Source organism: Ranitomeya variabilis, chromosome 2 (genome assembly GCF_051348905.1).
Source record: "Ranitomeya variabilis isolate aRanVar5 chromosome 2, aRanVar5.hap1, whole genome shotgun sequence".
Classification (NCBI taxonomy): Eukaryota; Metazoa; Chordata; class Amphibia; order Anura; family Dendrobatidae; genus Ranitomeya; species Ranitomeya variabilis.
The window spans coordinates 163,514,344-163,537,002 of record NC_135233.1 but is presented as its reverse complement, the minus strand read 5'-3'; the positions used below and the strand labels follow the sequence as shown (position 1 = coordinate 163,537,002).

Sequence of the window (22,659 nt, the reverse complement as noted above, 5' to 3'; positions counted from 1 at the left end):
GCATGCTAGGATACTCAAACAATGTGTCATCAGGGGGCAGAGACAGCAATCTCTGCAGCAGCCTCTGTTCCCTCCCTGAAAAGAAGCATCATTAGTGACCTCTGTTTCAAGAGCTGGGCTATTCCCTACGCAGCATGTGCCGGTTGTAAATTCTGACAAATGTTCAGCAGATTCTTGTCACTGTGCAATAAGCACAGTGACAGTGCACTATCTATTGCTGGCTCTAATCAGAAGTAACGAGCCGGCAGGAAAGCGCACTGTCAGTGTGCGTAATAAGAATACCTAGAGTGTAGAGACCTGCACCACTGCCACAAATGATGTGGAAAACACAGACAGCACTCGATTCAATGTTATTCAATAGGTTAGTGCAGATGAGCAATTACTTTTAATGACCAAATATGTGTGAGAAAAAAAAATAAACAACAGCGTGCACTAGTTCCTTCCATAAGTCAGGTAGGTGAGTTTCACCCATTCAAGTCTGAGTGCACAAAAAAAAATATATGTCACCTGTATTCACAGTATAGCATCCAAATTTTAAGGATACATCACTGTAAATGATTAATAGCTGTAAAAAAAAAATCAGATTGAATACAGACTGCACACGAATGATGCATAAGAATTTTTTTTTTTCCCTTTTTCAATGAAACTCTGAACAATTTTTTTATATGCTTGTGAGAACCTACTGTGAGGCAGTGACCGGTGTTATGTAAGAGGGTCGCTATGTGTCCCCCAGGATGCACACAGAAGCGTATTGAGGACGCGGGAGTGCATTGCAGTTACAGGCATAGCTGTGATTGCAGTGCGAAATAAAAGTAAGAGTTGCTCTTTGCAAGCTATTTGCCCAAGGCAAATTTAACAAAACCCGCCATGGGCTTTTATTTTTGAAGCGGACTACAAGATGTACGTGGGGTGGTCCATTTCCTCCCGACTAAGTCTTACAAGTGGCCCATAGCCACAGTTTCCTTGTAAAAACCCTGCAGCAAAGAATTGGGTATATCAGTCTTGATTTGCAAACCTGCAGAGAAGGATGCTCGGCAGAATGTAAGTCTGTGTAAAGCAACACGGAGCTAAGTGAAGCCAAAAAGTTTGGCATCCCTCGTAATCCTCAGCGTACATGGTGGTGCAGTCGCCCACGGCAACCGGTCTCAGTTACAAACTGTCTTGTTTCCCGTCTGCGATCCGGAGGATACTATTTGCTTTCCTGTTTGTGAGTACGCTGACCATTAAAAAAACTTTGTTTTGAACTTTCCTGGGTCAATGCGGGCCAACCCACTGCACTACACTACCCTAAGAGTGTCTGTATGTCTGGAGTAGGGACATATTTACTAGGCACCATTATCAGAGCAGTAGTAAAGGGTCTACTACAAAGAACATCTCATCTTCTTTTTTAACTGCCCGAAAAGCTGAATTGTGCAGTAGGAGTAGGCAATATTCAATGTAATATTTCACGAGACTACAGTAGTATGTCAAAGTTTGGGTACCCCTTGTCAAAATTACTGTTATTGTGAATAGTTAAGCAAGTTGAAGATGAAATGATCTCTAAAAGAACTAAAGTTAAAGATGACACATTTCCTTTGAATCTTACTAAAAAAAAATATTGTGTTTTTTTCATTTTAAAAATCACAGAAACGGAAATGGGACGATGCAAAAGTCTGGGCATCCTTGGACATTAGTGTGCTCAGATAACTTTGACCAAGGATTCAGACTTTAATTAGACTGTTAGGGTTATGGCTTGTTCACCATCATCGCCAGGCGATTCAAGTTTCCCAGCCTTATAAAAACCCAGCCTGCTCGAACCTTGAACCAAAAAAAACAGCAGCTGCCTCGCATTGTGAAAATAAAAACGGTGGAGGATCACAAAGCAGGTGGAGTCTATAAGAAGATAGCCAAGCATTTTCAAGTTGCCCTTTCCTCTGTTTGAAATGTAACTAAGAAATGGCAGTTAACAAGAACAAGTTAAGGTCTGGAAGACCAAGAAAAATTTCAGTGAGAGCTGCTTGTAGGATTGCTAGAGAGACAGATGAGTACTCCCCCCCCCCCCCCCCCCCACACACACGCACCCTGCCTTAACTGCAAAAGAGCTTCAGATGACTTTGTAGATTCTGGAAGTGTGGTACATTGTTCTACTGTTCAGAAACTCATGCACAAATATGGCCTGCATGGAAGAGTCATCAGAAGAAAACCTCTCCTTCATCCTCTCCATAAAATTCAGCATCTGAAGTATGCAAAAAACATCTAAGCAAGCCTGAAACATTTTGGAAACAAGCCATGTGGACCGATGAGGTTAAAATAGAACTCTCTGGCCACAATGACCAAAGGTATGTGTGGAGAAAGAAGAGCACAGAATTTCAGGAAAAGAACATCTCTCCAACCATTAAGCATGAAGGTGTTGTAATCATGCTTTGGGGTTGTGTTGCTGCCAATGGCCCGTGGAACACTTCATGGGTAGACAGAAGAATGAATTCAATTAAATTTCATCAAATTCTTGATGCAAACATAACACCATCTGTAAAAAAGCTGAAGTTTAAAAGAGGATGACTTCTACAAATGGAGAACAATTGCAAAATCCACAATAGATTTTATCTCCGGCACCTGTGAATAGCAGTAAAGCTACCTCTATGCATAAGCGTTGGCTGGTTAACACACTCATCAGCATCACCTGCACCGCTGGTCACAGATGCTGATTCACATGCTGCCCTCTGTGTGACAGTGTGGGAACTGCAATACCCAGCAGCTGTCACCAGCGGTGACTTCAGTAAGGTTACCACCAGTCAGAACCGCTGGATGTTCGGGCCCCCCCATTTACTTGAATGTGGATTGGCATCAAGTTCAGGTACAGTTCTGGTACCTGAACCAAATCTTTTACAAGATTCAGCTGAACCTGACAGACCCAAACATCCACAGGTCTGCCCATCCCTAGTCATTAAATAATTTATAATTGGCACACTCCAGAAATGTGATGCAAAGGGGAATATTTAATGTACATACAGTAGTCACAAACGTTTCGGTCCGCGTGGACCTTCATCAGTGTGCTACAGGGACAAAAACCAATATATAATGTGCATAAACATAGATACAAAGGGAAAAACATAAGAAACAAAATAAAGAAACTAAAATTATATACATCAGGGAGAACAAAATACTTATTACTGAAATACAATCATATAAGAACACCTGCAACATAAAGAGCTGAATAAATGGAGCTTAAATGAATATTGCGGGACCTTGTAAGGCCACGAAGCTCATATGGACAGGAGTGCAATGTAACTTTAGTGGAGGTGTGCAGAGAGATACGTAGGTATTGGGGTATAGTAGGTAAATGACAACATACCTAGATATATAGCTGAGGTGATGTGAAGCATATAATGGGCCCCAATACAGTTAGTTTGCATCTGAGGAGAAAACAGGGAGTGATGCAATAACTAGGTGAACTGGAGAGTGTTGAGGAAAACACTAAATGATGTGGCAGACTGCCACATCATTTAGTGTTTTCCTCAACACTCTCCAGTTGGTATGTACTAGCTCTGGCCCTCCCAACCTATTGTTACCGTTCACCTAGTTATTGCATCACTCCCTGTTTTCTCCTCAGATGCAAACTAACTGTATTAGGGCCCATTATATGCTTCACATCACCTCAGCTATATATCTAGGTATGTTGTCATTTACCTACTATACCCCAATACCTACGTATCTCTCTGCACACCTCCACTAAAGTTACATTGCACTCCTGTCCATATGAGCTCCGTGGCCTTACAAGGTCCTGCAATATTCATTTAAGCTCCATTTATTCAGCTCTTTATGTTGCAGGTGTTCTTATATGATTGTATTTCAGTAATAAGTATGACCTTTTTGTTCTCCCTGATGTATATAATTTTAGTTTCTTTATTTTGTTTCTTATGTTTTTCCCTTTGTATCTATGTTTATGCACATTATATATTGGTTTTTGTCCCTGTAGCACACTGATGAAGGTCCACGCGGACCGAAACGTTTGTGACTACTGTATGTACATTAAATATTCCCCTTTGGATCACATTTCTGGAGTGTGCCAATTATAAATTATTTCACGTATTAAGGTTTGGGAACCTATATTTGTGCACCTCCCTAGCAGGCTGTGCTGAAACATTTTCTATACTATCCCTAGTCATTAGTCTTAGGTGTAAAATACTCATGACTGGTACTTTTTTTAAGCTCGGCATTTTTTTTTTATTATAGCTGTATAATCTGAATGCTGGAAATATAATAAAGATTTATTTAACAATTAAAAAAGAAATACACTTTTGATATTGCCGCATTCAGAAACGTTTCGATCTATCAAAATATAAAAATTAATTAGACCGGTAAACGAGGTAATGAGAAAAAAATCAAAACAGAATTGTTATTTTGGTTGCAGCAACATTGCAATAAAATGCATTTAACGCTCAATCAAAAGATAGTATCTACACCAAAATGGTATCAATAAAAACATCAGCTTGGTGTGCAAAAATAGGCCCTCACCCAGACCCTGAAATATGGAGACTCTATGGGTCTCGGAATATGGCGCTTTTTTTTTAAATTTTTTAATAAACTTTGGAAAAATTTTTTCACCACATAAATACCTATACATGATTGGTATTTGTAAATTCGGAATGACCTGGAGAATCATGGTGGCAGGTCCATTTTAGCATTTGGTGAACATGGTAAAAAAATAAAATAAATAAACAGTGGAATTGCACTTTTTTGCAAATTCACAGCACTTAGAGGGGTCCCTCTTCAATCGGACAGTCATCACCTATACTGTGGATTTGTGATAGTTTGTGAGTGTCAGACAATCCCTCTAGGTATTATAGAATGTGATGTACATCAGTCACTTGAGGACATTATTCTGTTAGTAATATTCTTACAGAATAATATCGTGCTCATCAAGGTTGTGATCTGGAAGTTCAGACCTCTGGGCCTTTGTACAACAACCCTCTTGGGGAAATCAATATAAACCAAAAATTACAATTTCAGTTTAAATGCATGTAACAATTATAATGTTCCTTTTTGATTGATTCCTCTTCTTTCTGTATGCCCTCCCTATTACCGTATTTTCCGGCGTACAAGACGACTTTTTAACCCCTGAAAATCTTCTTAAAAGTCGGGGGTCGTCTTGTACGCCGGGAATCGCCTTGTACGCCGGGTGTATATGGTGGGTGGGGGGGGGGGAGTGATCCTGATGACGACGAGGGGGCGTCTCACAGAAAAGTGAGTATCCCCCATTACCTTATCATAGCGCTGCAGCGTGGGGTCTCTGTGCTGGGAGCGGCGGCGGCTGCTGTGCTGTGCTGTGGCGGCTCCTCTTCTGCAGTGTGGGGCCTCTGGTGCTGTGGGGCGGTGGCGGCGTATCTTCATGCAGTCGGGGCTCCTCCGGCATCTCAGCCTGGAAGCCCCGCCGGCAACTCCATCGGTACAATGCGCTGGCCTCCGGGAAAATGGCCGCTGCTTAGATTCAGATCTCGTTGAGATCTGAATCTGAGCATGCGCAGCCCCCAGCGGCCGGGCCACCGCATCGCACCTATTGAGCTGCCTCCGGGAAAATGGCCACTGCTCAGATTCAGATCTCGTCTCCCGAGATCTCGGGACGAGATCTGAATCTGAGCAGCGGCCATTTTCCCGGAGGCCACCTGACCGCATTGTACCGATGGAGTTGCCGGCGGGGCTTCCAGTCTTTGAGATGCCGGAGGAGCCCCGACTGTATGAAGATACGCCGCCGCCACCGCCCCACAGCACCAGAGGCCCCACACTGCAGAAGAGGAGCCGCCACAGCACAGCACAGCACAGCAGCCGCCGCTCCCAGCACAGAGACCCCACGCTGCAGCGCTATGATAAGGTAATGGGGGATACTCACTTTCCTGTGAGACGCCCCCTCGTCCTCATCAGGATCACTCCCCCCCCCCAAAAGGCACATATTCACCGGCCCTATAAGACGACATAGGGTGTATAAGAAGACCCCCGACTTTTAAGAAGATTTTATTTTTTAACTGGTAAAGTTGGGGGGTCGTCTTATACGCCCAGTCGTCTTATACGCCGGAAAATACGGTACCTTTTTTTATAAAACCAATAAAGATTTATTTGATTAGAAACTGCAATGGGTCACTCATTATGGCCATAAGCAGCAGGGTAAATATGATGCTCTGACCATGCATGTTTACTGCAAACACTATGGCCCCGATTCATCAAACTTTTTTTCACCAAAATTTGACTTTAGAACTTATTTCTTTTATTTGTACAAGGGTAACAGAACAAAATGGACTCCAAAATTTGTGGTGCAATTTCTTCTGAGCATGACAATACCTCATATGTGTTGTAAAACTACTGTTTGGATGTACGACAGGGCTCATAAGGGAAGGAGCATGGTTAACTTTTTGAATGCAAAATTGTCTGGAATCAAGAGTGGACATCATATCGCATTTTGAAAGCCCCTGATGTGCCTAAACAGAGGAAACACCCAACACTTGACTAATTTGGAAACTAGACCACTCAAGGAACTTATCTAGATGTGTTTTGAGCCCAACCACCCAGGTGCTTCACAGAAATTTATAACATTGAGCTCTGAAAATAAAAAATCCAATTTTTCCCACAAAAATGTTTTCAGGACCAAATTTTTTTTTTCATAACAGGAAAAATGAACCTCAAAACTTGTTGTGCAATTTCTCCTGAGTACACAGATACCCCATGTGTGGGAGACAACTACAGTTTGAAACGAAGAGTGATGCTTTGGAATGCAGACTTTGATGGAATGGTCCGTCGCATTTGGAGAGCCCCTGGTGTGCCTTAACAGTGGAAACCCCCCACAAATGACCCCATTTTGGAAACTAGATCTCCCAAGAATTTTGCTTCGCAGAAACTTATAACATTGAGCTGTCAAAATTAAAAAAAATAAATTTTACACAAAAATGTTCTTCAAGCCCCAATTTTTATTATTTTCATAAAGATAACAGAAAAAAACAGACTGCAAAATTTGTTATGCAATTTCTCCTGAATACGCCAATACCCCATATGTGTGGGAAAACTACTGTTTTTGGTCATATGTGAGTAATGCAGTGTGATTAGGTTGGCATACGTGAGTTGTGCATGTCAAAAATAAATGTAGTAGTTCATGGATGTATGGTACAGTTTGAAGTATTCTTTTATACACAGGCCAGGTTTGTCGAGGCTGCTGTCGCATTGATAAGTCGTGCCCTTGCGGATATTCCTTCTGTAACACACTTGGCTCCTCATTGGCGACCTTCCTTTCTTTGTGTTTTGAAAGACCTCACAGGGAAAATGTAAAATTTAATTTAAAAACAAAAATAAACAAAGTATACATATTTGGTATCACCGCTTCCAAAACGACCCGATCTAAAAATCCGTCCCACTAGTTAACACCTTAACACAGTAATGAACATAAGAGAGGCAAGAAACTATTCTTTTTCATCCAACTGTCGAACAAAAAGTGGAGTAAAACGCAATTAAATAGTCGAATGTAAATAAAAATGGCATAACTGAAAACATCATCGTGTCCCAAAATAAACAAACTACAATACAGCTTCGTCAGCAGAGAAATAAAAAAGCTGTAGCTCTCGGAATATAGTGATGCAAAATCAATTCGTTTTTTAGAAAATTGTTTTTATTGTGTAAAAGTGGCAAAACATAAAAACGAGACATGAATGTGGTATTGCTGTAATCGCACCGACCCAAAGAGTAAAGTCACCTAATCACTTATACCGTACAAGAAATGAAGTAAAAAATAAATAAAACCATTTCTTGATCTGCTGTTGATCTGTTCATTCTGCCTCCCAAAGATTGCAGTAAGGCTTGGCTCACATTTATCTTGTACTCTACGCTGAGGGGTTACACTGAGGTTCCATGTAAATTTCTGAAATATGTGATTTAGATGGAACCCACAGCGGAAGATTCCCTATAATGAGGCAGATGGACACTGTCTGGCCTGTAATCCAGCAGTGTCTGTCTTTTTAAGGGTACATACAAGTGCAATCAGGCAGTTTTGTGCACTTCTGAAAAGAAGGACACCGCTGAATAGAGGCCAGTCGAGTCCATAGAAATGCCGCTTTCTCATTATATTGAATGGATGCAATCGGGATTTTCATCTGAATCACGTAATTGGAGAATTAGATGGAAAACCTCAATGTACAGTAAGTGCTCAGCATGGAGCTAAAGATAAATGTGATACAAATGTTATGTAGAATGTTCCCTGTAAAAGTTTCAACTCAATCCACAAAAAAGCAAATCCCCACTCAGCTACGTCACCTGTCAATGGAAATATAGGGGGTTTCCATGTTACTATTAACTAAAAGGCTCTGGAAAAGTGAAATGGTTCCCCCCAAATGAAATATAGTGAATTCTGCGCTCCCAAATACAAATGTTCCCCCAGTATGCCTATACTGCATTTAGCATCCACATGTTTGTCAGCACTGAAGCGACAAAAGTCTGCTTAATTTACGGGGTGTGTGTCTCCACAAGCACAAGCTAGACACAATGTACGGGCGCTACAATGTGCAGTACATAAACAACAATATTATGGGCACTACAACAGCAGATTTGCAATTTTCACTCAGCAACATCTATTGCTATTTGTTTTTGGCAAACACCTATTGAGTCAAAGTCATCACTATACCTGTACATAAATTGCCAGAGGGATGTAATTTTCAGAATTGGGTCACCTGAGGGGGATTCTGCTGTTCAGGAACATAAGAGCTCTGTATATGGAGTCCACACACTATTCTAGGAAAATCTGTGCTTCAAGAGTCAAATACAGTGTGTCCGTAAAGTCATGGTGCACTTTTGACCAGTCACTGGAACAAAAACGATAGAAATGTGAAATCTGCTCCAAATAAAAGAAAAAAATCTCCCAGTTTCATACTTATTCAGTGCAGTTCGATGTGGGCTCTATTTGTTGCACTACACACATCCAAACGATAGTGAAGTTCTTGCCACACACGGGTAAGGTTAAGGACGTTTGGTGTAACAGAGTGAACATCTGTGAATCTCTGTTTTAAGTGATTAATGTCGTTGATACGTTCAATGTACACATGTTGCTTCACATAACCCCAAAAGTAAAAGTCTAAGGGCGTCAGATCCGGGGATCGTGGTGGCCATGGCTTGGCAGAACTCCTGCCTATCCACCGCCAGGGGAATGTTCTATCCAGAAACTCACGAACAATGGTGGCATAGTGCGGAGGAGCGCCGTCCTGTTGAAAGATGACACCTTCTGGAAATTGTGGCACTGCATACAATTCCAACATGACAACAAGATACGTGTTTGCCGTCACATACCGCTCCGCGAAAAAAAATGGGCCTATCACCTTATCATGTATCAGGCCACACCATACATTCACTTTAGGGGTGTTACGTTCATTAACCTTCAATTGCTTATCCCACCGAGTAATGTTATTCCTATGTGGTGGCCTTCATTATAAATGCGCCGATATTCACATAGCACTTTGGTCACGGATTTGAATTTAGCGAGCCACAGAACACACTGAACTTTTCTCTGTGCCGTCCACATCTGGACTGGCATGGAAAACCACACAGCTGGCATAAGCTTGTGGTTGCATGATGTCACAGATCTGGCATTAATCAGAGTTCAGTTTATCAGGGGTTAATCTGACTGGGGGCACAGCAACAGCTTAAATGAGTTTGTGTTGTTTGATTGGTTCTTGTTATCTCTCCTCATGAACAGGTCTGATATGACTGGGCCAGAGAAAGCGCGCCAAAATGTAAACTAGAAATAAATCCTGTGACTGGTCAAAAGTGCACCATGACTTTACAGACACACTGTATGTTCTATTACTTGTTAGGAGTGACAAGTCACCCACCGAGTGCATAAATAGGGAGAGACTGATCACCCCACAGCAGTGGGTGGGGAAAAGCCGCTCGGGTCTCACCTGTCTAACTACTCTCTCATGCGGTGCGGTCCCGGATGGCTAATTAACTATGCTTTTCTCTGAAACGCCTCAGTGTTTTAGTGTTAAACATACATGGCTGAAATCGCGCAGCTACAGTTTGATACATGCTGCCTGTGGATCTCCTTTTATCCCCATGATTCACAGGCTTTATTAATCTTATAAGAAAACAATACAGCAAATGCACAAAAAAACCTGTAAAATGCAAAGATACATATAGACATCTTAGAACCAAGTATACGTGTTAGTCCTCAAAAAAACCTAAATACCCTAGGTCACACTCCGTACATGACTCATTTACTTAGAACCAATGAAGGCACATGAAGTGTATGTAAAAAAATCAATAAAGATTATTTCAAATAAATATATATTAAAATTTTTGTCAATGATATATAATGGATGCCTCAAAAATGACTAAAGACCATCAGCAGGATGACACACCAACTCACATAAAATAGATTATACACTATATAGTGTGGTCATATGGTAGCTACAGAAATAGAATATAGCAATCTTAACTGATATGGGGCAAAGTGCCATTCATCCAAACAAAATTGAACATATTGAAAGCCTGTTTCCCATAATCACCATCTGTAGGCACAACTCAATAAAGTGTCTATGTGCATAGTGCTACCCTATTATCATGAAGTAAAGTGCATGAAATCACATGATAATAATACCTAGATGGTGTGTCAGTGCTGCTGCGTCTCACCCCGACGCGTGTTTTGTCTAGTCCCAGAAGAAGACCATATGACCACACTATTTAGTGTGTAATCTATTTTATGTGAGTTGGTGTGTCATCCCTGCTGATGGTCTTCAGTCGTTTTTGAGGCATCCATTAAATATCATTGACAAGATTTTTTATATATATTTATTTGAAATAAACTTTATTGATTTTTTACATACACTTCATGTGCCTTCATTGGTTCTAAATTAAACATCTTATAACCAAGGTTGAGTCATGGCACAATCTATATACAGTTATTACCTGACTCGACTTATAGGACCAAATCTATAACTAACAACAGATCATATACACGCACATTTTAAGTAATTTACCTCTAAAGAAGATCAAACAATGTCCACTTTAAACATCATTTCCTTTTAACAGAATCACAGGCTAGTGTTTCCCAAGTTCACTGACCTTATATAACCTGCTACCTGCAGTAACCCGATCGTTGCCTAGTTTGTTTCTGCTTATCCTAGAATCTGTCCTGTTGTCATGATGGTTTCTCGGTATTGTAGAGAAGTCATCCCGTTCTAAATAACCAAACTGTACTGTGGGACATTCTATTAATGATGTGTTCATGGATATGCTGGACTATAGTAACTACATCTCATACATTGCCACCACTTAATGGAGTTTTCTAAAGTTACAAGACCCCAAGTAATGACCTATAAGAGTTGTGTTTTCTTACATAGCAGGATGGGAAGTGTTTCTGCGCTCTCTGGGATACAACACAGATATTGGAAATAAAATTGTAGGTTCCTTGGCACTGACTCCTTCAGGGCAACCATACATGAACCTGAGGAAGGAGTCAGTGGACTCTGAAACGAGTTGACAATAAACCTACAATTTTATTTACCAATATTTGTGTCGTATCCTGTAGAGTGCAGAAACACTTCCTATCCTGCTACTTAAATCTACTGATAATGGAAGCTGCTCTATCTGGCTCTCAGGCTCTGTGTTGTGTCTTACACAACCACACAAGGTGAGCAGTTCTACTAATAATTAGCAACCTCTTTAACGTGTCTAATACCATATTGCGCTCCTGCATTTCTGTACAATTATGTTTTCTTAATACATTTATACAAAAAATCAAGTTTAAAGATGCCTAAATGATAAAATAGCCAAAGTTAGAACTCATATATTTGGTTTTTTTTAGCCAATAAACATTATCAAATTGTTTTTCAAAGGGTTTAATGCCACAAAAGATAAAGCTCTGCTAAATACAACTAAAGTCACCACATATACTAGATGGCTGTTGGCCAAATGATGGTTTGGCTGAACGTTCGACTGGCACGGTTATACACAGGAGCGCTCATTTGGCCAAAAGCTCCAGTAATCTCTATGAAAAGGCTGTTGCCAAATGGAAGACCATATGATCGACAGTCCGAAATTGGACATCCCAGATTGATATTTCTCCAGACAATTAATAGTCCATGGTCATGATACAGATTAGACTGTTGGCATATCCCTAATTATATCGACGGGTGGGGCCAAAATTAGTCTAATGTGTATGGAGGGATTAAGTGTTATGGGTGCAGTTTTTAAGTGAAAAATCAGTTTTGATGCTAGATAATAATGACACATGCTATTGACTTATAATGGGGCTCGATCCATTGCTGTTTCTTTTGAGGGTAAGAATACCACCGCAGGCTGTTTCATTCCTGCTTCACAAATGAAAGGCAGACTTGAGGGTGAGTGTCTTTTCTTACCAGGTTTTCCAACTTAGCTATTCATCATCATCATCATCATCATCATTATCATCATCGCAGTTTCTTACACTAGACTTGAAAGAAAATCACTAGTGAAATAAGAGGTGAATTCACCAGTGCACCAGGATCAGAAATCTATTGGACCTATGAGCTGAACTTTCTGAAATAAATTGGGATATACTGTACATACTAGATAACTCTGAAATATAACAAAATTCTACTGAAACACTAAGGGTACTGTCACACTATACGATTTACCAACGATCACGACCTGCGATACGACCTGGCCGTGATCGTTGGTAAGTCGTTGTGTGGTCGCTGGGGAGCTGTCACACAGACAGCTCTCCAGCGACCAACGATGCCGAGGTCCCCGGGTAAGCAGGGTAAACATCGGGTTACTAAGCGCAGGGCCGCGCTTAGTAACCCGATGTTTACCGTGGTTACCAGCGTAAAAAGTAAAAAAAAACAAACAGTACATACTCACATTCCGGTGTCTGACCCCGGCGTTCTGCTTCTCTCCACTGTGTCTGTGCCAACCGGAAAGCACAGCGGTGACGTCACCGCGTTACTGCTGTGCTCGCTTTCCGGCTGGCCGGCGCTCACAGTGCAGAGAAGCAGAACGCCGGGGGACAGACACCGGAATGTAAGTATGTACTGTTTGTTTTTTTTTACTTTTACGCTTGTAACCACGGTAAACATCGGGTTACTAAGCGGGGCCCTGCGCTTAGTAACCCAATGTTTAGTAATCACCAGAAAAAATATATTCAGGGTATAAATTAGGTATAACCAAACAGGACTGAAAAAACCCTTTAAAATATAACTTTTAATATTCAGAGTAAAAATTACCCAAATTAATGGGTCAGGAGACAGTAACACCTTAATCTATACAATCTAATGAAAGGATAGAGACTAAAACGGTGGGGGGGGCGTGATCTGATCCCTTACTCACCCTACCTCACAGCGGAGGTTGGCACCCTAAGTTCGACATGGCGCCCCCACTCGTCGACGGCTCTCCCTTATGACCCTATAGGATCTTAACAAAATGAAACTTCCACCACACCACAAACCTTATATAAAGTGCAATAGTGCTTTAAAAGGTGCAATAAAAGCTGTAGAAATCTTTTTGTGGATAAATTTCCACAAGAGAAGGAAGTATGATTTTATTTCCCTTCTATTAGTCTTATATATATGGAGGTGCAAGGTGTCTACAATACAAGATAAATCAAAGCATCTGCAATATATGGCAACAGTAGTCCTGCCTACAGTCACAGAACATGCCTGACACCTGTGATATTATTAAACACCTGAGTTAAATACACAAAATATGAAAACAATTTGTATATACGTGTAGGCAGAGATATACAAAGTCACAATGCTATATCAGATATATCAGCATAATGATTACCCCCTGCCACACACTAGCACCTCAGAAGATTAAATTACAGACATAAATGGCACAAAAGAATAGTCAAGAAAAAATATATATAGGATGTACTCATCCATATGATGCCGCCCATCCCGACGCGTTTCCCCCTAGGACAATACGCCAGGGTTCATCAGGGGAGGAAGTGGGGCTTTGCACAGTCCGGGGAAGCTATAATAGGCTGCGTCTCGGAATGACCACTGTACAAGATCCGAGGCAGCTATAATGCACTGCGTCTCGGAATGACCGCTCACAATGAAGGGCTGCACGTGTCTCACCACATACCGCTTCTTATTTCTCCCGCCGCCATGATGGAGTGCCGAAAAAACCGGAAATAACGCATAATGCATAGCGCCATAGAGTTTCCGGTTTGTGGAACGCACAGCGCTCCACGTAATGAAACCTAACATTTGGGGCGGTGCCAGCAAGTATAAGCATACTAACTTGCTGAAAAAAGGACAGCGCTCATCCAAGTGCACAGATTAATGCCAAAGTTATCATACAATGAAAAAGGCTAAAAGGGCACCAGAGGCATAAGCTGCGGGGGAGTTTTTAGGGAAAAAGAATAATAATGTAAATGACCGTGCAGCCACAACATAAAATGAGAATGCCATGTGAAGTTAATGAAATTTCATTACAAAGAACCCATTAATGCTGTTTACACTATTTAGTGATAAACAAATATGTGGTCATCTGAAAGACCTATACATAAAGCAGTTAATGTCATATAGACCATAGTGAACACCAATTTAGATAAAGCTAGTAAAACTAAGCTGCTCATTAAGCCCTAAGGGGGACATAGACTCCAGAAGATAAATCCACCGGGTCTCACGCTGCAGTATTTTACGGTCCCAGTCACCTAGCCTAACGGATTGGGGGACGGTCTCTATCTCTTTTCCTTTCAAGAGATAGAGACCGTCCCCCAATCCGTTAGGCTAGGTGACTGGGACAGTAAAATACTGCAGCGTGAGACCCGGTGGATTTATCTTCTGGAGTCTATGTCCCCCTTAGGGCTTAATGAGCAGCTTAGTTTTACTAGCTTTATCTAAATTGGTGTTCACTATGGTCTATATGACATTAACTGCTTTATGTATAGGTCTTTCAGATGACCACATATTTGTTTATCACTAAATAGTGTAAACAGCATTAATGGGTTCTTTGTAATGAAATTTCATTAACTTCACATGGCATTCTCATTTTATGTTGTGGCTGCACGGTCATTTACATTATTATTCTTTTTCCCTAAAAACTCCCCCGCAGCTTATGCCTCTGGTGCCCTTTTAGCCTTTTTCATTGTATGATAACTTTGGCATTAATCTGTGCACTTGGATGAGCGCTGTCCTTTTTTCAGCAAGTTAGTATGCTTATACTTGCTGGCACCGCCCCAAATGTTAGGTTTCATTACGTGGAGCGCTGTGCGTTCCACAAACCGGAAACTCTATGGCGCTATGCATTATGCGTTATTTCCGGTTTTTTCGGCACTCCATCATGGCGGCGGGAGAAATAAGAAGCGGTATGTGGTGAGACACGTGCAGCCCTTCATTGTGAGCGGTCATTCCGAGACGCAGTGCATTATAGCTGCCTCGGATCTTGTACAGTGGTCATTCCGAGACGCAGCCTATTATAGCTTCCCCGGACTGTGCAAAGCCCCACTTCCTCCCCTGATGAACCCTGGCGTATTGTCCTAGGGGGAAACGCGTCGGGATGGGCGGCATCATATGGATGAGTACATCCTATATATATTTTTTCTTGACTATTCTTTTGTGCCATTTATGTCTGTAATTTAATCTTCTGAGGTGCTAGTGTGTGGCAGGGGGTAATCATTATGCTGATATATCTGATATAGCATTGTGACTTTGTATATCTCTGCCTACACGTATATACAAATTGTTTTCATATTTTGTGTATTTAACTCAGGTGTTTAATAATATCACAGGTGTCAGGCATGTTCTGTGACTGTAGGCAGGACTACTGTTGCCATATATTGCAGATGCTTTGATTTATCTTGTATTGTAGACACCTTGCACCTCCATATATATAAGACTAATAGAAGGGAAATAAAATCATACTTCCTTCTCTTGTGGAAATTTATCCACAAAAAGATTTCTACAGCTTTTATTGCACCTTTTAAAGCACTATTGCACTTTATATAAGGTTTGTGGTGTGGTGGAAGTTTCATTTTGTTAAGATCCTATAGGGTCATAAGGGAGAGCCGTCGACGAGTGGGGGCGCCATGTCGAACTTAGGGTGCCAACCTCCGCTGTGAGGTAGGGTGAGTAAGGGATCAGATCACGCCCCCCCCACCGTTTTAGTCTCTATCCTTTCATTAGATTGTATAGATTAAGGTGTTACTGTCTCCTGACCCATTAATTTGGGTAATTTTTACTCTGAATATTAAAAGTTATATTTTAAAGGGTTTTTTCAGTCCTGTTTGGTTATACCTAACCCAATGTTTACCCTGGTTACAAGCGAACGCATCGCTGGATCGCTGTCACACACAACGATCCAGCGATGACAGCGGGAGATCCAGCGACGAAAGAAAGTTCCAAACGATCTGCTACGACGTACGATTCTCAGCAGGATCCCTGATCGCTGCTGCGTGTCAGACACAGCGATATCGTATGGATATCGCTGGAACGTCACGGATCGTACCGTCGTAGCGACAAAAGTGCCACTGTGTGACAGTACCCTGAGTCATTACCACATTAACTACAAATTTAGATGGTGAAGATATTTACTCACCTCTATGGATATGCGCCAAAGCCAGAGTGACAACATGGTGCAAACAAGAATTCCAAGCTGAGAAAAACTCTTCCTTCTCTGTCATTACCTGATGTAGAATACAGTATGAAGTTAAATAATTATTATAGGATTTTGACACTTACATAAAAAATGTGCACAAAGTCTGTCACATAATATTGATTATTACTAGTTGAAAAAATAAACTATACACTTGAATAGGAGAAGTAGGTCATTAGATAATTAGGATTAAAAATAAAAACAAAGAAAAAAATACAAGAATGTTGAGTTTTGTTTGATTTCGCTTAAGCAACATTATCATTTGATTACCTTATTAAAGAAAAAAAAAGGTATTATATAATGACGACATGCAGCAAACTGAAAATAAATTGTAGACATGTAGACACATCAATAGTTGAACGTTAGGCTGCTTTCCGAAAGGAAACCACACTGCGAAAAAAATCAAAATAAAAAATGCGCCTATTGTATGCTGCGTTCTTCATGCCAAAACTCAAGTATTTGTAGCAGAAATGTCTGCAGCAAATACGTAACGTGTGAGGATGTCCTAACGTAGCAAATAGTGTGACATGTTGTGAATTCTGCTCTTGGGCTCCCTCCGGTGGTTGTAAGTGGTAGCGCTGCTGTCTCTGAATCGCAGCATTTATCAGGTGTGTTCACTTTTTGCAATTTTGACTGGGCTATTTAGTCTTGCTTTACCCTTTAGTCAGTGCCAGTTGTCCATTGTTCCTGGAGGATTCACATCCCTGCCTGGTCTCTTCTGCTTTGCAGTTCATTTCAACAAAGATAAGTTCTGGCCTTGATTTTTTGCTGTCCACATGCTGTGGCCTTATTGTTCAGTTCTTTTCCATGTTTTTGTCTTGTCCAGCTTGGTCTGTATAAGGATTTGTTTAGCCAAGCTGGTATCTCTGGAGATGCAGATTTACCCTCCATATCTTTAGTTAGCTGTGGAGATTTTGTATTTTCTGTGGTGGATATTTTTTAGTGTTTTAATACTGACCGCATAGTACTCTGTCCTATCCTTTCTATTTAGCTAGAAGTGGCCTCCTTTGCTAAATTCTCATTTCAGTCTGTGTATGTTTTTTCCCTCTCCTCTCAGTCAATATTTGAGGGGGGCTGTCTATCCTTTGGGGATTTTCTCTGAGGCAAGATAGTTTTCCCTTTTCTATCTCTAGGGGTAATTAGTGCTCCGGCTGTGTCGAGATGTCTAGGGAGCGCTAGGTACATTCCACGGCTACTTCTAGTTGCGGTGTTAAGTTCAGGGTCTGCGGTCAGTACAGGTACCACCTTCTCCAGAGTACGTCTCATGCTGTTCTTAGGCCACCAGATCATAACAGTGACATAAGGAAGAGGAGAATCCTGCAGTTTCTCGTCCACAGCTTGCTTTTTCTTAGACTTCAACTTATGAGAAAAAAACGAGACAGCAGAGATGGGGGGTGGGGGGAGGGGAGGTTCTCCTCCCTCTTACATAACAAGATTTATGGCACACCCCCTTTCAGAATAATGATAAAGTGACCCTCCACCCTGGGACTGAAAAGTGACTACGCATTTCACAGATACAGTCACCATCCATTTGCTGCCCACTGGCTTTTCATCTCAGAACAGCCTTCCACTCCTCCTGGTTTCAAAATGGCCTCCTCAGTGGGATGAGGTATGCAGTTATAAGTACGATCCACACCTTCCCTGCCTTTACTGTGATGTGTAATAAGAAAGCTAGGGAAGCCGAGGTTTAGAAACAACTGGATTTTTCACAAAGTTTGCTACTTCATGGTTTCAGATATTTTAGCCAGATGTTTCTATGGTTACTGAAGTAAAATTATAAAGATTCCATACATTTTTAAACATTTATTGAACCTCCTTCTTTGAAGTGCTTGACTATGCGTTAAATGGTTGATTTAGTGCCAATCTTACGAGCAGCAATGTCCTTGCCTGGAAAGCCCCTTTGATGCAAAGCAATGATGACTGCACATGTTTCCTTGGAGACAACATTGTTGAAAGAAGAAGACAGTTATTCCAAGCACCAGATCCCTTTCAAAGAAACGAGCCTGCTGTAATTCTGTCAGCATGACACAGTGGTATCTGCTGCCTTGTCCTCGTTAACACTTTCCTCTGAGCTAATGAAATCACTGAAATGATGAAAGCAGGTCATTTTTTGGAAGGCTGAAATTTAGTAGAAGTTATTTTATTAAACTAATTTTCATGAAAGAGAATAACTTTGGATTTTTTTTTCCACTTTATCTGATCTACTCTTCATAATAATCTAGAGTTAATGCAAATAACTATAAAACCTGAAATGGAAAACAAATTTTGCGCCTGTCCCAAAATGAGTCTATATAAGACAGTTATGGTCACGTTTCAGTTCCAGAGTGGAGAATTCCTTTAACTCCATTTCAGAAAGAGCCTAAAATTGAGAATCAGCATAGGCCAGGAAGAACCTGACGTTAAGTTTCAGCATAAACCCAGAATGAGTATAATGCTGGCATAAAAGTGAAGATTGTGGTGCTGAAAAACTGACCCAAAACATTTAAAGCAGATTGTATCTGCGGGCTGGAAGTTGTGAGGTGAGACAGCGTGCCTGAATAGCAAGCATTGCCTTGGGCACCATACAGTAGTGTTCTCATTTCATACATTCATGGTATACACACGGGATATGACCTAAATGTAAGGTAGATATTGATCCTACTAATGGCACCTACATTTATCTTGAGAATGAGGCAACATACACAGCTGTCAATAGGGATGTGCTCAGAAACCTGCATGTATATGGGCATTCTGAATATCTCTCTACTGATGGCAGAGAACCTGAAAAATACAGAGGTTACATTGGTGGGATCCATACCTACTGTCGTCTATTCCACAAATCAATAGTACAGGTGAAATAGGAAAATTTGAAATATATCTTTTTAGAGAAATCTACTTCACTCTGACTAAACTGATCATTATCATTTCTTCAATGAATACAGCTGATCCATTTGATCTATTTCCTCCCTCCTTGTCTCCTTCCCCCCTCAATATAATTTTAAAAGCACCAATTGTCATTTCCTATCTCAACAATGGAAATAAGTTTAATGCATCCGAATATAGATTTTAGTAGTGAAATGAGAGTGTAAAAATCAATCCAGAAGAAAAAAGAAGCAGATCTGTCTGACAAAATATAATACAAAATCACTTATTTTCATGCACACTATTGATTTAGGAAATAAAAATTATAACGACAGTTACTCTAAGTCGGTACAGTTATGTGATTCATCTATTTTGTGGGAACTCCTAAAGAGTCCTGAGTTGACTGTGTGAGCTTTTCAGTCCCAAAAGTGTGTATTTGGCCATGTACATCCTAAGGGTCAGTCCCAACTGTGGTCTGTTAAGTGGCCTTTGTGAAAAAGCACTGGAAGCTAGCGATGTGGTGGAATATGTTGGGAAAAGAACAGTCACGAGGAAAAGAAGAAACCTCATCCTGTGTACAATGAAAATGTAACTGTTGCACTGCAAGCAGAGCCGGGACAAGAGGTATAGAGAGCAGGCACTTGCCTACGGCGCTACCTCTTACCTATCGGAGGGGGGGCGAGCCTTAAAAAAAAATTGCTGAATGCTTGCAGCTGCCCCGGCACCTTCCTCTGACTGCGGACATTCAGCTCAGTGACGGCCAAAGCGCGGGCACACATGGGAACAGTGTCAGTCACTGACACCGCTCACCCCTCTCTTTGTCTGCACCCCATTGTACTCACGTCTGTCAGATGCGAATACAATTGATGTCAGAGCCGCCCAGGACAGGAGAAGAGGAGATGTAATCAGCCTCATGCTATGCCAGGATCTCAAGTAAGATGCAGGCCACTTCTTGCCTGTGCCATGTTGGAGAAGATGCAGGGAACGTTGGATGGCATGATAAGAGTGACATCATCGCGCCATCCAGCACTCACTGCTGCACAGAGGAGATGGTGAACAGGGAAGCTTGGATTCAGTGAGTATAAGCATTTTTTTTGTTATATTACTGTGCAGGAGGGGAAATAAGTGGATATGCAGAGTAGGGGTATTAAATAAGGGGCTGTGTAGAGGGTGGGGAATAAACTGAGGGGCTGGGCAAAGGGGGGCATAAAGTGAAGGGCTGTGCACTAGGGGGCATAAAGTGAGGGGCTGTGCAGATGGGGTAATAAAATGAGAGGCTGTGCAGATGGAGAATAAAATGAGAAGCTGTTCAGATAGGGACGGAATAAAATGAGGAGCTGTGCAGGGGAGGTCATAACATGAGGGTCTGTGCAAAAAGGCATAAAATGAGGGAATGTGCAGGAGGCAAGAAATGGGAGGTAATGCGGGGGGGTACAAAATGAGTGCCGGTGCAGGGGAGCATAGAATAAGGGGCTGCACAGGGGGGCATGAAATAGAGGTGCTGTGCAGGGGGCAATGATATAAGGGGCTGTGCGGTTGGCCATGAAATGTGGGGCTGTGCATTTCAGCCATGAAATGAGGGGTTGTGCTGGTGGACTGCAAAGTATATGAGGATCTTTTCCTACACTAACCCCTACACAACAAGCCTTTCTGGATGCAGACTTTACTTTGGAAGAGATTAACCTGGCTATAGCAGATATGGCCTCTAGAAAGGCACCAGGCCCAGATGGGTTTCCCATAGAAATGTACATAAAATATCGAGATATTTTAGTGCCAATTCTTTTCACAGTATTCCAGGGTATTTGGAAGGGGGGTTCTCTACCAGACTCCTACTATGAAGCAAATATTACAGTGTTAATAAAAGAAGGAAAATACCCACTGGATTGTGGATCATATCGCCCTATTTCATTAGTTAGTTAATGTTGATTATAAAATTTTTACTAAAATTTTAGCTACTAGAATAAACACGGTAATTTTGGACATAATACACCCAGACCAGACAGGATTTATGCCAGGTAAAAGTAAATCCATTAATATTAGGAGAGTTCAATCAATAGCCCAGTATAGTTCATTGGTAACAGAGAATACACTGTGTTCCAAATTATTATGCAAATAATATTTCCTCATATTTTCTCTAAATTACCTATCTGAATTGCAGTCATTGTTATTTTCCAGTCATCTACTATTCTAGTATAATTGCAATGTTTTGGAACTAACTGCCTATGAAAACAGTATCTTTTTTAAAAAAAATAAACACTCAAAATGCATGTTCCAAATTATTATGCACAGCAGAGTTTTCAACCTTTTTTTTATTATTATTTTGAACAAAAAAATGGTCAATTGTGAAGTTATAAGCATTATCAGCTTATTACAAAATGAAATCAAACAGTTTTCAAGTGAAAACTTTATTCTAGGTGATGTTACATTTGCACATAGGACCCCTTGTTCAAAAGAAGCTTCTGAACTCTCTCGTCCATTGAATTTGTCAGTTTTTGGATGGTTTCTGCTTCAATTGTTTTGCATGTGGACAGAATACCCTCCCAGAGCTGTTGCTTAGATGTGAACTGCCTCCCGCCATCATAGACACTCCTTTTGATGATGCTCCAGAGGTTCTCAATGGGGTTGAGGTCAGGGGAAGATGGTGGCCACACCATAACTTTGTCCTCTTTTATGCCCATAGCAGCCAGAGATGCAGATGTGTTTTTTTGCAGCATGAGACGGTGCATTATCATGCATGAAAATTATATTGCTGCGGAAAGCACGGTTCTTCCTCTTGAACCATGGCAGGAAGTGTTGTTTTAGAAACTCCACATAGATTATGGAGTTCATCTTTACCCCTTCAGGGATCATAAATGGGCTGACAATCTCCCCATGATTCCAGCCCAAAACATTACTCCACCTCCTCCTTGTTGGCGCCTTAGCCGTGTTTTCGTGGTCTGTCCATCAACCAGCCATCCTCCACTCCATCCATCTGGACCATCGAGCGCTGCACGGCACTCATCAGTGAACAAACAGTTTGGAAGTCAGTCTTCATGTATCGTTTGGCCCACTGGAGCAGTTTCTGCTTGTGTGCAGTGGATAGCGGTGGTCGACAGGATGGCTTACACACAGCTGCAAACCTCTGAAGGACCCTGCATCTTGTTGTTCTGGGGACGTTGGAGGCACCAGCAGCTTCAAAAACTTGTCTGCTGCTATGACAAGGTATTTTTGCAGCTGCTCTTTCAACCTTACGCA

General features: G+C 41.3%; 1 protein-coding gene across 2 annotated transcripts in view; it reads right to left on the bottom strand.

Moving 5' to 3' along the window:
• ACOXL (acyl-CoA oxidase like) overlaps positions 1–22,659 on the bottom strand; it is an 804,481-nt gene that overhangs the window by 137,472 nt on the left and 644,350 nt on the right. For both annotated transcript variants that reach the window (XM_077283134.1, XM_077283133.1), the window contains exon 16: positions 16,528–16,615. In XM_077283134.1, coding sequence (XP_077139249.1) covers positions 16,528–16,615 — 88 coding nt within the window. The remainder of the gene's footprint in view (positions 1–16,527; positions 16,616–22,659) is intronic.